Source organism: Hemitrygon akajei, chromosome 3, assembly GCF_048418815.1.
Source record: "Hemitrygon akajei chromosome 3, sHemAka1.3, whole genome shotgun sequence".
NCBI lineage: Eukaryota > Metazoa > Chordata > Chondrichthyes > Myliobatiformes > Dasyatidae > Hemitrygon > Hemitrygon akajei.
This window is the reverse complement of record NC_133126.1, coordinates 67,492,079-67,509,814: the sequence shown is the minus strand read 5'-3', so window position 1 is coordinate 67,509,814 and position 17,736 is coordinate 67,492,079. Positions and strand designations below refer to the sequence as shown.

At 37.8% G+C, this 17,736-nt stretch overlaps 1 protein-coding gene across 2 annotated transcripts in view; it reads right to left on the bottom strand.

Moving 5' to 3' along the window:
• Nucleotides 1-17,736, bottom strand: part of prkd1 (protein kinase D1) — a 323,070-nt gene that overhangs the window by 13,427 nt on the left and 291,907 nt on the right. For both annotated transcript variants that reach the window (XM_073040080.1, XM_073040082.1), the window contains exons 8-14: nucleotides 17,352-17,475; nucleotides 13,124-13,201; nucleotides 11,375-11,654; nucleotides 6,517-6,569; nucleotides 5,364-5,436; nucleotides 2,820-2,926; nucleotides 1,742-1,903 (exon numbers count right to left, since the gene is read on the bottom strand). In XM_073040080.1, the coding sequence (XP_072896181.1) occupies nucleotides 1,742-1,903; nucleotides 2,820-2,926; nucleotides 5,364-5,436; nucleotides 6,517-6,569; nucleotides 11,375-11,654; nucleotides 13,124-13,201; nucleotides 17,352-17,475 (877 nt within the window). The remainder of the gene's footprint in view (nucleotides 1-1,741; nucleotides 1,904-2,819; nucleotides 2,927-5,363; nucleotides 5,437-6,516; nucleotides 6,570-11,374; nucleotides 11,655-13,123; nucleotides 13,202-17,351; nucleotides 17,476-17,736) is intronic.

Sequence of the window (17,736 nt, the reverse complement as noted above, 5' to 3'; positions counted from 1 at the left end):
TCATTACTGGGGACCCCGTGGTTGCTGTGGATGACTAGGACTTCTGTGCCTTGTCACGACTTTCGCTATCCACATAGAACTGTCTTCCTGACCGTTGGGTTCACACTGTTGATCTCATTTGCCCATCTGCCGGAGCTAACTTCAGGTGCTAGGACAGGCCTCTCCTGATCTTACACTGCCAGCTACCCTCACCTGGTTTAGCCTGCCCATTGAAGTAGTTTAGCAGGGTGTGCCCACTTTTGTACGCAAACAGCTACTTGGAGCTACAGGCGACAGTAGAATTTCCAGTAGGGACCAAAGGTAACATTCAAGATAATTGTCAGTATCTTCAACTTGATTGTCAAGTTCTTCATAGTCCCTAACTTGTTGAAGTAGTGACATTGTTTATTTTCCCTCCTGGCCATTTCTGGCATTTCCAAGCCTGAAGGCTTGATAGTACAATGAGCAAAACAGTTCTGAATTGTCTTACCGCTTATTTCTTGTTAACTATCAGTGACAAACATTAGTGCTTTTTGAACACAAATGCACAGTGTTATTTAAAATCTGTTCACTCTAAGCACAGTGAAGTGTCAAATGGCCGCATGATGTACACGTGACAGACATGAGTTAGAAAATGTTTGGAAACAGTCTCCTGCCTCAGTTAAGTGGCATGGTGTCCCAAATGCGCAAAGAGAATCCCGGGTATTTTCTCAATTTGTTTTTGTTTAGTAAGAGTTGTTCCAAATAAGCAGCTACCCCACTAAACCAATGGCCCAATTAACCAGAATCCACTGTCTATCCAAGAGCACAAAACCAAGGAAGAAAGTGCATTAAAACAACACCAGCCAATATTGTGAGAGATAACACAAAGCAGTTTTGTACTTTGCCTTTTTAACTGTTCTAAGTAAGAATGAATATCTGAGAAGACAGTTCTTAAGTTCGTTCAGTTCCTCAATGTAAGAACTCATAAAAAAATAACCTCATTGCTCATCTGAGTGACAGATGTATGATGCAAAATGATTTTTTTAATAGTTTACAACTTCAAACCAATGTTTAAAGCTGGTTTCCATTAAAAAGGGCAATTTTGGCATCTATTTCTTAATACCTCCTGAGGAATTCATTTTTATTTATAAAAGTTTAATAGAAAAATCATTTGTAACTCATCTTATCTCAACCATAACTTCCTTTAATAACTTTAAATTCAATGCACATTGCATTCACTTAAATTCCCTCATTCATCTTGCACTAATTGCTCTTTTAATTCATTGTCAATATGTAGATTTTTGATTAATAGACAAAAATTACTTCAAAGCTGTGACTCCACTTAAATGTGAAGTAAACAACAGCAGTGCAGAGGGAAGTCTTCAGCAGCTGCAGAGAATCTCAGAAGACCAGAAACAACTTGATGAACATTTGTAGACAATGCTGCAAGGTAATTTGTGCTTGACTGATAGTCTTAAGCACTACTGTTCACTATTCTGACTCAGGGCTCAAAAGTCATGGCAAAAGTATAATTTCATTTCAACATATCAATCATGGGCAAGAAAATATAAATCTACATGGTCGCTATGGGGATTGCGTTAACCTTAACACTTCCTTTTGAGTTAAGTTGGTTGAGATGCTCCATTTCAGGTGCAGGCTGCATACTGGTTGGGCCAATGCTTATAAGAAATATAATAGCTGAACTGCTCCTAATGATGACACTGTTTACCCTTTTGAAGATTCTATTATTAATCACCCATCACTTGTAACTGCCACATACCTGTGTAATAAGAAACTTTGTTATAAGTTCTGGCAGACGTCCTTTCTCACTTGACAGGATCATTTCCAGCATGTCTCCATGGAGCTTTTCCATGACAACAAACACTCTTTCAGGAGTCTCAAACATGCATTCCAAATTCACTACACCAGGGTGATGCAGATTCTGAGCAAACAAATTGCACCCATAAAAAGATGTTCTTCCCCATATATAATGGAAGTTTTACAAGGCTTAAAATCTCTAAACATTTCATGAAGCGTTGTAAGATTTAAATTACAGAGGACTTTTCAATTAAGGAACAAGACATCTGGCTTGGGCTGTTCACTGAGGTAAGTAAGATATACCTTTTCCAGATTTCTAGACGAGCTGCACAAAGCTGCCTAATCCAAAATGACCAGGCCCAGGCACCAGCACAAGGTAATCCTGTCAGTTGTGTTGGCTAGAACAAGATCTGCCACAAAACTGCAGACACAGCTTTAGATGATAAACCCATCCAGAGATTTCAATGTTCCTGAAACAATCAAAACTAATATTTAAATTCTTCTTTTGTTTTATTTTAAGTCCCTGGAGAAATGCAGCCAGGTCTTGTCTTGCTGCTGAATGCTGCATGAACTCCAACAGTGGAGTGTACTCGGAGAGCTGCTGGCAAATTTGGTACCTACGCCTTTGTGCAGGGATCCTGAAATCAATGCCACATGGGCCATTAAATACCAAAACTTACTCAGCAATCTACATTCCATAAATAAATGAAGTTTATATTTTCAAGATTTATAGACTTATTTTCCATAATGGTTTCAGTACTAAAGAGTAAGTCAGTTAATTACAATGGGGAACTCAAGTAAAAGTCAGAGTGATGCTTCCTCTTGTCAACACTACCCACATTATCACATTGACCTGTTGGTACTAGAAATGACTACTAACTCACTTAGAACCATTTGAGAGATGGCTTTCAACACTAGAAGGCTAGATTCTTATCATGGATTTCAAAAGTTAAACGATATTTTAACCACATTTGACTCTCTACCCAATGCTAATTTATGTAGACATTTTAGTTGATAGTCAGAATTTATGACCTATTTACCTGTAAAATTGCAACTTCATTCCGAAGCTGACTCTCTTGTTTTGTTGGGAATCGTAGTTTGTCAATCACTTTGATTGCAACATCTCTGCCTGTCTTGCGATGCTTACCTAACAACCAAGTAAAAAAGATTCATGTTTTATACATGGATTGACCTAACTGCCAGTATTTTCTAGTGAGGTTTAAATTAATGAATTGCATTTCCTGTCCTCTCCAGATCTTTGCGGTTACCATTTGGTAGTCACCCTGAGCCTTGGCCAAGTGCTTGCAAATGATGTCAGATGCCTGACAGAGAATGAAACACACTAATTGGCACGTAAATGTAATACAAAGATTATTGTTGCCCCTCTTTCAATAGAGATGGGAGCAATCAATAGCTGAAGAGGGCAAGTGCACCATCTTACAAAGCAACTGTTTGCGTGGTGCATTGGAATTGCTCAGCTGACCGGTCATCAATAGTCAATGTCAGTTTCTGCAAAACTAACCTCTAAGATCTTGAGGCACATGATCTGAGACTAGATACTCTTAAAAGGGAAACTCATAGAAATTAGGAAAATAGGAAGTGAACTCATGCAAGGCAACTTCATCAATAATTGTCCCGTGTGACAAAGTATAAAGCAAACAATTTATCATTAATATAAGAGTATATTTCCTGGTGAGCTGCTTTAGAAAATAAACATGTGGTAAATGTAATGTGTGCAACTAACTGATATTACTTTGTAAATGGGGATGCTTCTAATATACAAACATGGAAGATTTTGTATGGTGCAGTCGGTATTTCAAAATAAAATATGTATACATCTATCTGATCTTCCTAATATTCTGATTTCAATAATCAAGATCTAAAATGAGAAATTACATGCAATTACTCTGGCTATCAAAATCTGGAGGAATTATCAATTATCTAGCCAGATAAAATCAGATAGAGCACAGCAACAGAAACTTGTAAGAGTGTACTGGTCTAGTGCTCTGCTGAAGATAAATGTTTAATTATAGTATTTAAATAAATTTACCTTAAATATAACTGATACTTCCTGTAAAAATTTCATTACATGTAACCTATGCAATGCCATCTGCCCATCATTTGATAGAGGAATCATTCACTTACATGTTGCAGGCAACAATAAAGCCTTTTCTTCCACATCTCTTGGATTATTTGGCATAGCTGTCAAACTCTTCACACAGACAGAATTGGTGCATCAGAGCAAGTGATTGCCCAGGCTAAAGATCTTCTTTGCAACTCTGCTTTCACCCTACTTATAGAGACCATAAACCACCATTTACAAAATACTACCAGTTATTTTATTCTGTTTGCTGCACCGAAATTCCTTGTAAAAGAGAATGATTCACCTTACAAGATGACTGCCTGCAGATCGCTAAATGCCAAAAGTAATGGCAAGTTATAATCATGGTAAACTTTTGTTCCTTGAAGTAAAGATTCAATCTTTACATAACTATTAATAAACTGGGCAACTGATCTATACGAGATTGAATTAAATGTAATATAAAACAGATCCTGTGTAACTATGTATATAATTACAGGGATAGAGTTTGTTCCATCTTTATACGAAAGCATGGCATATCTAACCCCACATCTTCCCATATCACTTTGATTTTTGCAATGAAATGTATGTTATTAAAATCTGACATGACAATGAGAACATATTGAACAAGTGTAGCATTGGCTACTCAAACTTGCTTCACCATTTAACTTAGATAATCCAGTCTCGTCCTTCACACCACTTTCCTGCTCACTCTCCTAAACCTCCTTGACTCCTCTATATTTTAAATGACTGTCAATTTCCACCTTTTATGAAGCCTCTCCACAGCTGTCTGAGGTGGGGAATTCCAGAGGTTTCATAGATACCAACTTGGAACCTCAACAAAAGTACAGGCCAGCTGCAGTCTCACCATTGTCCTGTAAAATTGTATCAAAACCTATTTTTATATTGTCTATTCCTGCAACAACTTTTAAAATTAATTGGTGTAACTGGATGCTTTTTTAATATTTCACTTATTAAGAAGATCTGACCCTTCTCTGTCATTCCCTAATCCTCTTGCTCTATAAGATTGACAATTTTTTAAATCTCTACCTCCTTCTGCATATAGAATTATTTTTTTAACTTTGTCTTTAAAAAGGCCTAAAGCTAATTACCTCCATCAGTAAAAAAAATCTTTGCTTTTCATCAAAAGGGAGATAAAGAACCATCCATACTTGATAGCTTAAAAAGAACAAGTTACTCCCAGAACAAAACTGACTGCATGTGGTGGAGAAGTGTCATTGCATCTCTATTAGTATTTGCATCACTTACCAAATAATCACAGGTCTGGATATTTGAAATGAAGATGTGATCATTGACTCTTGAGAATTGATTGCACTGATATGGTCAAGACATGCATAAAATTACTGATCATTAACCCATGGCCAAAATTAAATATCACATACAAAGCTTCAACCCAATGAAAAGTAGATACATATAACAGATTTCTATAGAATGACTGCTCTATAAAAATTGAAGATTTGTATGTTTTGTAAGGTAATATTACCTCCATATACTATTCCAAATTGTCCTGAACCCAGTACTTCATCTGGAAATATTTGATATACTGTGCTGATATCCTGTTGGGAGAGAGTCACATTACTCAGTCTTGATTTAAAAATCTTCAAATGCTCGCCAAAAATAAAACCACTTCTAAATTACAGACTCTACATTTAATCCTTAAATGCCAAGTATTCATATCATATATATTGCCGTCATATTTTTCTCCTATCTTTCATAGATTACAACATTTAGGGACAAAATTTCACAAATACTGTACTAGAGACGTACCTATTTATCATCGTGAGAGATGGTCACTAGGTTTCAATAATAACAACACTTTTGTCTTGCTGACTGTTAATGACCTGGACTTGGGGATAGAATTTCAAGATTTGTACACTACACAAGTGACATAGAGTAGAACGGTGAATAAAATAGTAACTGATGATTTAGGCTTAGACATGCTGTGTAATTAGTGGACAAATTACAGAAGAAATTCAGGGCAGAAAAATGTGATATATTTTGGTGTAAAAAAGGTCAACATAACTGGTTTCAAGAGGAGAGAAACACTTGAGGGCATGTTGGAGATAACTGGATAACTTTTTTAAAAGGCAATTTATAAACCACATGAGATTTTAGGTTTATAGATTTATATAGCAAGCAAGTCAGGGTGCTAGATCTATATAAAACCCTCCACCCCTGCTAGGGTGTTGCCCACATTGTTAGGGACCACACTTTAGCAAGAATATCAAGACTTTGGAAAGAATCTGCATGACTTATTTGGTTTATTTACTTCTTAGTTCCTGAGACATACCTGAGAAAAAACCCATCTGTACTGAATGATTTAAACTTGCAGTTTTTCTAAAGATGTTACTCCCAGGTTTTAAACATTCAGTGCAAATGAGATGGGATGGGGAAGGGGGTGGGGGAGGTTTGTAGGCTGTTATAGGTTGAGAAGCATCAATAATCATTTAATGCTTTAATGAATTTTATCAATGATCCATTTCCATTTTCAACATTCTGCAAGAGGTCACTGATGGTCCTTCCTGAATTACTTTCTTTTAAAATAAACAGAACTATTTCAGTGACACAATTGGGCAACCATGAGTATTTATTACAGTGGTGAAGAGTAAATTTTTTTCTCTGCAAACACAACTTACCACATTTTCCTGGATCTCACTATTTGACACTGAGATACTGATAGACACATCTCCTGTCAAAAGAAAATAAAACTGAGTTTACTGTCATGAAATAATTTTACTGTTTCTGTAGTATTTATAATAACTTAATGAAAAAAATGGAGGAAGTATTTAGCATGCCACGCAAAACCTGTGCAGGTACAAACAACGGTTCAGCATTAACTGTTTCTCTATCCACAGTTGAAGCCTGATTTAAATATTTTATGTTTGGTTTCCAGCATCTATAATTATTTTCAATTGTTTAAAGCTCAACATAAATTTATTATCCAAGTACATATATGTCACTGTGAGATTCATTTTCTTGTGGGCATTCACAATAAATACAACGAAACATAATAGAACCAATGGGAAACTACACAGAAAAATAGCAAAAGGATTTGAGTACAGGAGCAGGGAGGTCCTACTGCAGTTGCACAAGGCCTTGGTGAGACCACACCTAGAATATTGTGTGCAGTTTTGGTCCCCTAATCTGAGGAAAGACATTCTTGCCATAGAGGGAGTACAGAGAAGGTTCACTAGATTGATTCCTGGGATGGCAGGACTTTCATATGAAGAAAGACTGGATCGACTAGGCTTATACTCACTGGAATTTAGAAGATTGAGGGGGGATCTTATTGAAACGTATAAAATTCTAAAGGGATTGGACAGGCTAGATGCAGGAAGATTGTTTCCGATGTTGGGGAAGTCCAAAACGAGGGGTCACAGTTTAAGGATAAAGGGGAAGCCTTTTAGGACCGAGATGAGGAAAAACTTCTTCACACAGAGAGTGCTGAATCTGTGGAATTCTCTGCCACAGGAAACAGTTGAGGCCGGTTCATTGGCTATATTTAAGAGGGAGTTAGATATGGTCCTTGTGGCTAAAGGGATCAGGGGGTATGGAGAGAAAGCAGGTACAGGGTTCTGAGTTGGATGATCAGTCATGATCATACTGAATGGCAGTGCAGGCTCGAAGGGCCGAATGGCCTACTCCTGCACCTATTTTCTATGTTTCTAAACAAAAATGGATAAACAACCATTGTGCAAAAGACAGAGAAAATTGTGCAAGTACAGAATGAGAAGAAATTAAATAAATAAATAAACCCTGTTGGACATCGGAAATATAAAATCCTGCTGGTCCGGTTCATAGGCGAGACGGTGGGGGAGCTGCGTGGCCTCAGTTGTTGTGTGGACCAAACCCACGTGCTGTGGCATCGCCTCTTACAGCCACCCAGAGGAGGTGTGAGACAGGCACGCTGTAATCACCGCTGAGCTGTGAGCTGGCCCCTCCCATCGGTGCTGCTCTCCAATTTTCGCTCCTGGAAGACAAGCTGGATTGCCTTCGCCTACCGCTGCAGGAGATGAGCAACTGCGGCGCGTTTGTTCTTGCAGAGACGTGGCTCCAGGACAATATACCATGCACCACCAGTCCTCAGACCATGCCACCTAGGGACTTGTGCCAATATATTTGATGACTGTTAAGTGCTATCGTATCTATACGTGCCGTGTGTGACTGTAGGTACGGTGTTTTACACCTAGGCCTCAGAGGAGCGCTGTTTCATTTAGACCATAAGATATAGGAGCAGGATTTGGCCATATGGCCCATTGAGTCTGCTCCGCAAGTTTAGCTGCATACATGAGGGTGGTTGAATGACAATTGAACGTAACATTAATACATAAATACATAATAAATATTGAGAACCTGATTTGTAGAGTCCATAGGTTGTGGAATCAGTTCATTGTTAGGGTGAGTGGAATTATCCCCGCTGGTTCAGTGTGTTGATTCGTCACCACCCTTGATTCAGACAACAACAGTAGTGTCATTAGCAATCTTTAATATGGCACTGGAGCTGTAGTTAGCCTCAGTCATAAGTGTAATAAGGCAGGGGGCTAAGCACACAGCCTTGTGGTGCAACTGTGCTGATGGTGATTATGGAGTAGACGTTGTTGTTAATACAAACTAACTCGGGTCTGCAGTTATTGAAATCGAGAATCCACTTGCACAAGAAGGTATTGAGGCCTAAGTCAAGGAGGTATAGAAGCCTAGGTCTTGGAGCTTTTGAGGGAATGGTTGTGTTGAATGCAAAGCTGTAGTCAACAAAGAGCATCATGTTGTATGCATTTTCACTGTCCAGATGTTCCACGGTTGAACCCAATGATGTGACAGTAGGTAAATTGGAGCAGATCCAAGTCACTCTTCAGGCAGGAGTTGATATGCTTCAATACCAACTTCTTAAAGCTTTTCATCACAATGGATGTAAGTGCAACCAGACAATAGCCATGGAGGCAGGGTACCATGTTCTTCTTGGGCACAGGTATGATTGTTAACCATTAGGCCAGCTTCTTCCACTTAATTGTGTAATAAAAGGAAAAGCAAGCTGGCAGCGTAACACTTTTAAAATAGATCTATTCCAATGAGTTATACACAACTTTTTATATTTACTTTATTGCAGGTTGACTATATTAAGAAATTCATACAATGAAAGCATGTACCGAACAAGTATTTTCTTTCATCTCATCATTCCCACTGCCTGGCCAGAGATACAAACCTGCCATTCAGTTCTATTTGCAAATACTACCACCAAAATTGACTGCTCCAAACCAGATCTGCTGGTTACATCTTAGCCCCAAGCAAGAGTTCCAAATATTCAGTTTTTTAATCTATAGTTAATCTTACAGGTTCGAATATATGTTCACACTAGAACCTGAGCAATACTGATACAAAATTTACTTGGTTTCTGGAATATTTGAGTAAATTTCAGTATGAAGGTGATTATATTTACATCCAGCAAGGAAGATTTGGATTGCAAATCCCATTCATTTCAACTTCATTTAATATTGCTGTGACTTGATTTAGGGTTTAAAAAGTCCAATTCAGATGTCAAACTGCATAGTGGCTGTGAAATACAAATGAAGCTCACCAGTGCATTGGCAAAAGCTAAATCAATAGGGGAGACTGTACCCCGACATTGGATTTGCACTGTATTTTAATTCTCTTGGCACAGATGTTGATACTGTTGTTCAAATACTGATTAGATATAAAAAGTTTGACCACATTTCTAATGAACAATATGATGATGAATACAAGTTTTCTATTATCATAGCCCAATGTCTATTTGATGTCTAGGTGAAACTGCTTTGTGTGGCCTCAGGAATGATAACATACAAATCTTAGAATTATTTCTAATCAAATCATCAATATAGAGTTACAGAGTTATACAGCAATGTAACACAGAAACAGGCCTCCTGATCCATCTTGTCCATGCCGATCAAAATGCCCATTGAAGCCAGTCTCCTTTTCCTGCATTTGTCCCATATCCTCCAGACCTTTCCTATCCACATATCTGTCCAAATGTCTCTAAAATGTTGTTACTGTACCTGCCTCAACCACTTCCTCCTCCATTTACGAACCATCCTCTGTGTGAAGAAGTTGCCTCTCAGATCTCTTTTAAATCTTTCCCCTCCCACCTTAAACCTAGGTCATCATTCCCTTTAAAAAACTTGGTGCATTCAGCCTGCCTGTGCCCCTCATAATTTTATACACCTCTGTAACTGCACACACCGGCTTTGTGGCAAAAAAAGCACAGCAGCATCTCTTCCACCTCAGGCGACTGAAGAAGTTCAGCATGGGCCCCCAAATCCTCAAGCCCTTCTACAGGGGCACATTTGAGAGCATACTGATTGGCTGTATCACTGCCTGGTCAGAGAACTGCACCAATGTTGATTATTGAGCACTGCAGAGAGTGATGTGAGCCCAGTTATTCTATAGATGTGAACTTCCCTCCATTGAGGACATTTATAGCAGCAGATGCAGAAAGAAGGCCTAGAAGATCATCGGGGAGACCAGTCACCCCAACCATAAACTGTTTCTCCTGCTTCTGTCTGGCAAACACTACCGCAGCATTAAACCCAGGACCAACAAGTTACGGGACAGCTTCTTTCTACAAACAATTAGACTTATACGTTCACATGTCTGTACATTGCAACGGAGTCATAATGTGACGATTTTCACTGCCTCATGTTGTGGGATGTTTGTAAGATTTAAATAAATTCTAATTCTAATTCTATCTTCACTCCTCAAATCTTGGCGTACACAACCTCTCCCTATAATAAATGCTCTCAAGTTCTAGCAATATTTCCATGAATCTTTTTTGCACTATCTCCAGCTTAGTGACATCTTTCCCAACAGGGTAACCAAAACTCCAAGTGTGATCTCACCAGTGTCTTGTACAACTCCAACATAACATCCCAGCTCCTATATGTCCTGACTCATGAAGGCCAGTATGGCAAAGGCCTTCTTCTCCACCCTGAAAATCTGTGATGCCACTTTCAGGGAATTATGTACCTGTATTTCTAAGTCACTCTGTTCTTTAACACTTTACTTGGCCGTATTGTTCACTGTGAAAGTCCTACCCAGTTTTGACTTGCCAAAATGCAACACCTCAAACTTGTCTAGATTGCATGCCATATGCCCACTTATCCATCTAATCAAGATCCCTTTGTAAACTTTGATAACCTTCCTCATTGCCTAGAATACCACTTTCAGTGTCACCTGCAAACCTTGCCTTGTAACATTCTTATTCAAATTGTTTTGAAATAAGGACCAGTGCCGATCCCTGTGGCTCACCACAGATCACAGGCCGTCAGTCTGAAAAACAGCGTTCGACCATCACTCTCTGCTTCCTACCAACGACCCGATGTTTTTATCCACTTAGCTAGCTCTCCCTGGCTCCCCATGTGATCTACTTAAATAACTTAACACTTACAGTGCATTTCATATAAATATACAAAGGTTAAGAGTACACTTCAGGAAGTATTTGATCATTTCAGGCATTGAACTTACTGTGTAGGCTGTGCACTGATCCTGCGGATGAACCTTTCGGAATGACAGGCATCAAGGCGTGTTGGATAGCTAACTCCCATGACTGGGCAACATCCAAGCCTGTGCCACCTGACACCAGGCTGTTGTTTTTTTGTGTACTCAAATCATTTGTCAGATTTTCACCAACAAAATAGACTACACTTGCAGTAGTAATTTCAAAGCAATGAGCATTGGCTCCAGCAGGTACAAAGTCAAAGTTCTTTCCAGGCTCCAGAGATAAAATTTCAGATAGTGGAATTTCCTGCAATTAAAGTACATTCATAAATGACCCTTAATTGCCAGCACAATAAATGAAATAAACTGTTACCTTGGCTTCATGTTCATATTCAAAGATTGCGTGTAGATAAAAATTAGATCAGATTGTTGCATTTTATAAAAAGATTTTTTTCTCCTCCTCCTACTGTAATGAGCATGCATGTTTTGAATCAGTGGTTATACTAGAGAATAAGCTCAAGGCTGAAGCCTTTTTTCAGCCAGCCCAGTAATACAGAGGCCAATTGTTTCAACCTTCTTGACATTCCAGCTCAAGTAACCATCCTTCCATTTGTGGCTAATCAACACAGTTTAGCACCTTGTAATTGCTGCCACCAAGTAATATCTATACTGCAGCTTGCTGAAGCATGAAAAATAAATAATTCTTTGGATTTTCCTCCATCTCACAGGATAACCACCTTAATAGAAGCCCCTTTCAAATTTTCCCCTCACTGTGGTAAGATAAGTTGGTCATATCCCGTTATTTTGTCATTTGAATGACATTAGGTGTACATGTTGGAATATAACATATGCATCAAAATATTTTTTACAGGTTTAAATCAACATATATATGCAGTATTATTATGGTGTTTGGAATAAAGGAATATCTTTATTGATACACTGTTGTTTCCATTGTTTAATGGAACTCAAAGCTGTCTGCCTCAATATTTTTAAATGAGTAAAGCAGTAGCTTGAACTACTTTTCAAAAAGGAATTGTGAAGCTAATTTTAAACTTGTAACTGGTTAACCTTTAACTTTAACAAATTGATACTTACCGTCTGTTAGCACAAGGTCTACAATGCCACCTGTCAATCACAGGCAGCAATGTGCCATGATGACATAATTCCTCTACATGTCAGTGACTTAAATTATGAATCACAGCATGTTGCCCTCTGAGACTGACAGACTACAACAAGAGCAGTGTAAATTGGGGCTGAGCACCTCTGTTTACAAAAAATAAGGCTTTAAATGTGTTGTAGCTTTTTTGTTAACCACAAATAATATTTGGGGGCACTATTATTTTCTGCTATGCAGAATTCTTGCACCATATTTTAAGATATTTCAGACAGTAGCTCAATAAAGTTGCAATACTTATTTCTGTTCATCTTCAGTGTTTAGCTTAATGCTATTAAAAATCATAAGCATCTTCTTTTGCTTTTGTAGTCAAAATGGGTATGGAACCTACATATGGCTTTATGTTACTCATTTTTAAATGTAGATGTACAGATGTAGATATTATGTAAAAAAAGTTAATTTGATTTGCTTACTTCTGTAACTATTTTAAAATTTAATCCTTATTAAACTACCCCAAGATGCTTTAAATGATCATCTGGAATAAATTGGAATAAAAGCAAGAGTTCAACCGGAACTTTTCACTGACATTTAGCTTGCATCATTTTAGATTATTTATTCAGTGTTAATGTCTGACTGAGAAAATCAAGTAACGAAACCTTTACCTTGTAATATTTGCTTCCTGTATCATTCTGAAAGAGGGTGATACATTTACTGTCTAGTCTCCAATAGTGTCTTTTTCTCTATAGGATAAAACACACTTCAATGTTAGAAAATTCTTAAAAGAACAGTGAATAGCACATTTAAATGGTGGCATCGTTTATGTACCGGTATTAGGCAATAAAAGCCTTCTGTGCTGTATAAATGTCAGTGCCACAGGCGGAGGTGTTTATACAGTACTGCAGAGGTTTTTATGCTAAGTGCCCAAAAAGGTTTTATCGATATTATAGTAAATCTCTCGAGACAGGATAATGCTAAGAGACTGATGCAAATTGGACAATACCACACTGAAGAGTCATATTATAATAATAAAAAACTAAAACAGATTGTATTTTTCTTTCCTCTCTGTTCCCAAAGTTGGCTCACTTGCAATCTTCTTTATACACACATCCTGTTCTATTTTATGTATACTTTCAAATATTTTCCCTCTTCCCTCTGTTCTCTACATTATTTTAATTCTATTTCTCGGCTTTAGCTTTTTGTTACTATGCACACAGATTACTAATGTCACAGTATCAAGAAATCATGTTGACAAGATAGTCGGTTTAAAATTAGCATTTTGAGAAAAACCAATTAGTTTTATGAACAATATTCCATATGCTAATAATACTTCCAGGATATTATTACCTAAGGTTAAACAAATAGAAATGTCTAATTTATAACTACCCATGCATAGAATTATTTTAGTACTTTTCTTAATCTGAGCAGTGAATTTGTATAAAGTGCATCACTCAGTTAATAGTACAGTGAAAGGATGTTGCAGACTGTAGTGAAACTAGGCTGCCGTGGATATACCACGTAATTGTTTTCGAATCCAAACTGAGAAAGAATATGTGCGTTAATAAAGAACATAGCACACCAGGCACAGGGTAGCTCGCAAGCACCATCTTCTGGAACTACAAATGCATAAAATAGATTGTTCAAGTTTAATATGCAATATGTAGTTTTAATTATTTGCCAAATTACTCATATGTACTTTTTGATCAGCTTTGCGAGTCAAAAATACAGAAGGAAAAAATAACAGAGACAATGTCATTTATATTGAAAATATTCAGACTTATTAGTTCCCAATCCTTCAAAAGCAGGAACTGTGATAAAACTCAAACAAATTTGCTGGCTTTTCCTACAGTCACATAAGTGAAAAACTTAAATATATATGTTTGAAACATTAACTGCAAGATAAAAACTGATTAGACTGTGACATCATCTCTAACATCAAAGGGGAATGGTGATGGTGAATTTGATCACTGGTGTGGTTATTCCCACAGAAGTTGAAGGAAATTCTGTCAAATCTGACAACAAATCATTGCTATTAACTGCACAAGAGGCAGAGATCCAATTCCCTTCCATGTACTTGAACTGTAATGATTTTGATGCAATGAAAATAGGAAAGTCTCTCTCACACTCTGTGTCTGCATCTTTCTAATGATCAGAAGTTTATACTCCAATTTCTTGCTGACTAATGAATAGCAGATGCACTGTCTCTGACAGTTGTATCAAGTTTTAATGTTTTTTCTTTAAAGTCCGCAATGTTTTTCTGTTGCTGCTTAAAAATATCAATTGCATTTTGGGTGAATATTAAATACACTGTCTGTGGCAAGAGACGTGTTTGAACTGGGTAAACTTGTAGAGAAAAGCATTCAACTCATTTACATTACAGTATCTATGGAAGACATTTACACTTTGCAACTTAACCATTTGCTTGAAATTGTAGAAAGAGAAAAGCCATAATATAATGGATACACTGACAAAATGATGATCAACAACTGGGAACATAAGAAATTTAAAACAATTCAACAAGCATTTCAACATACAATGCACAGAATAATCATTCAATCTTGGAACTGAATTGTGTCAGATATATCAGATCTGCTGCAGACTTCCCTTCATCTTGTAGCTTAACATATTTTGCACAGTAGCTTGCTATGAGTATGATTATTTTTGCATTATACACGAATGAACAACAGGATGAATATAAAGTAAATAACCAAAGGGATTTAAGGATTGAGGAATGAAAGGCAGAACAATACAGGTAGAGGCAAAGTGCTAAACCCAGTACAGGAAATAGCTTAGTTGCTAAACTGAACTTTTGATCAAGAGATAGGAGTTCAGGTCCATTTAAGAAGCAGGAGAATGTAAATTCAGTCACCAAAATAATCCTGAATTATAGAAACCCCTTTAGTTCAATAGTATCCTTCAGGGAAAATCTTACCCATGTGTGATTTGGGACCCAGCATTGTAAGGCATTCTTATTTGGGTTTTGCCTTTCCAAGTCCAACTTTATGTCCCAGTCATGAGAGGTGGAAACAGGTAAGGCCAGCTAACAGGGCTCTGGTGAAGCTGTATTGTCCATTCCCCTGTATAGTGGATGCAATGGATTACAGAAGCATTGATGAACTCCAACCATACCATTGACTTCGGTGAACTATGGAGATGGAGGTTATTGATGACCTATACTCTGCTTAGGAGCTAGTAAATACACAGTTATGGGAATGGACAATAAATGTTTCCCTAGCAGCATTGTCTGAATCCCATGGCAGAACTGAAAACGTGAAAAAGTCAGAGGAAGAGAATGACTCAAATAACGTGACAGGAAAAACAAATCAGAAAGGAGAATGGAAAAAAAAACTGAACTATGGCATTTTGAAAGTTTGTTAACTATCTGAAGATACGAGAGACTGGCACAAGTCACTTCTGTCCTGGATCAGAGAAATTGATTGGTATTGTATTAATTATGATATTGCTAAACAATTACTATAAGTTAATGATTAAATAATGTGCAGGTTTAACAATATTTTTGAAAATAACAGGACAGTTAATAGCTGGATGGTGAAACAAAGAAACTGCTGGTAGGACTCAGCAGGTTATGCAGCATCTGTGGAAACAAAGGAACAGTTGAAGTTTTGGGCCCAACCCCTGTATTAGGACTGGTCCTGATGCAGTCTTGACCCGAAATGTTATGCATCCCTTTGCCTCCACAGATGCTGCTTGACCCACTGATTTCTTCCAGCAGTTTAATTTTCTCAAGATTTCAGCAGCTTCAGTCTCTTGTTTCCATGGCTGGATGTTGTTTGTGTGAAGTGAAAAGCAGGGGGAATAAATTTATCAATAAGTTCTGAAAATCCACATTCACTGAACTCGCTTATTACTAAGCCTGTGACATCTCCAGTAGGCTCCAACCTGACCATTCACTATGTTGCTTTAAAAGCTATTTGCAAACACAATTCCTGGTCTTTGTTTGGTACACAGTGCCTGAATAAGGAGTGAATTCTGCTACTTCTTGTAGCAATCCCATCACTAAATCTGCTTTTCCATTCATACTTTGCTTGTTAGTTAAATGGGCATCAAACAATCCCAAAACTAAGAACACAGATTGATTCCAGACTATTGTTTCCAGTCTCTGGTCTGGTTCCAGGCAGACCCAGTTGACTTTAATATTTGACAGGGTGTAGAATTCCTTCCCCACCAAATCAGATCAGAAGCTCAGAGACAGTATGTAGCACTGTCAAAAGAACTCTGACAGTGGAATTACTTTCAGGATTAAAGGAATTGCAGTCCACACTGTGGAAAACCCAAATGACTCAGGATTACCTTCCACATGGAAGTATATATTTCTTTTCTCAAGCTGAATACTTTCCAGAAACACATACAGTAAATAGCGATCAGCTTCCACCAGGAGGACCCTAACCTTGTTGTGGTATGGAGGCTTGTGCGTCTCATTGACTCAGAGAACTATGTTGCCCTGAATCATGGCTTTGTGACAGGTCAAAGGGTAGAAGCCAGACTAAGAGTGGTCCACTGGTCCTCCAGGTTTAGGCTAACTACCCTGACTAGTAATACAAAATTGTTATGCAAACAGCAATGGGGAATCCTTTTACATCTGTGTGAAATGGCATTCCATCCGGTACTGTACTTGCATGATTGGCAGGAGTGAAAACCAAACTACTGATATGGTAAAGGAACCCTGAACACCGCCAGAGATGGACGTCCTACTTTGCTGCCCTAAACACGAGCAGAATTATGGGAGAGAGATAGAGATAGGGAGAGAGGGAGAGAGAGAGAGAGGGATATCAGTTTGCAGTAACACTAAACTTGCCATCCATTTGCACGTTCACAAAGGCGTACAGATGAAATGTCAAATATCTGGCTGGTCTACATCAATAACCTTCTTACCAGATTGTCCTTGCTGGTGAAGTGAACCATCCAGCCCTCCTTCAGTACAGTGCTACTCCTCCTCTTTGTGTGTTTAATAGATTGTACCACTCTCATTAAAGGAATGTTATTACTTGTGGAAGGGCTTAAGAAGAGAGAAGAAAAACAAAATCATTTTGAAATACATTTTTTCAAGGTGATGTCATATATTTCTTAAATTAATTCAAACTGAACTTCCTCTGAACTTTGTTTGTTTATAAAAATTGTTTACTTTATTGTAGCACTATTCAATTAATAGTTTTATAAACATGGGTGCAATTTTAACAAAGACATAACCAATGAGTTCCCTGTTGGCTCAGTAATAATTTCTGCTGCTCTTTCTGGTGCATCTCATCATGATGCAGCA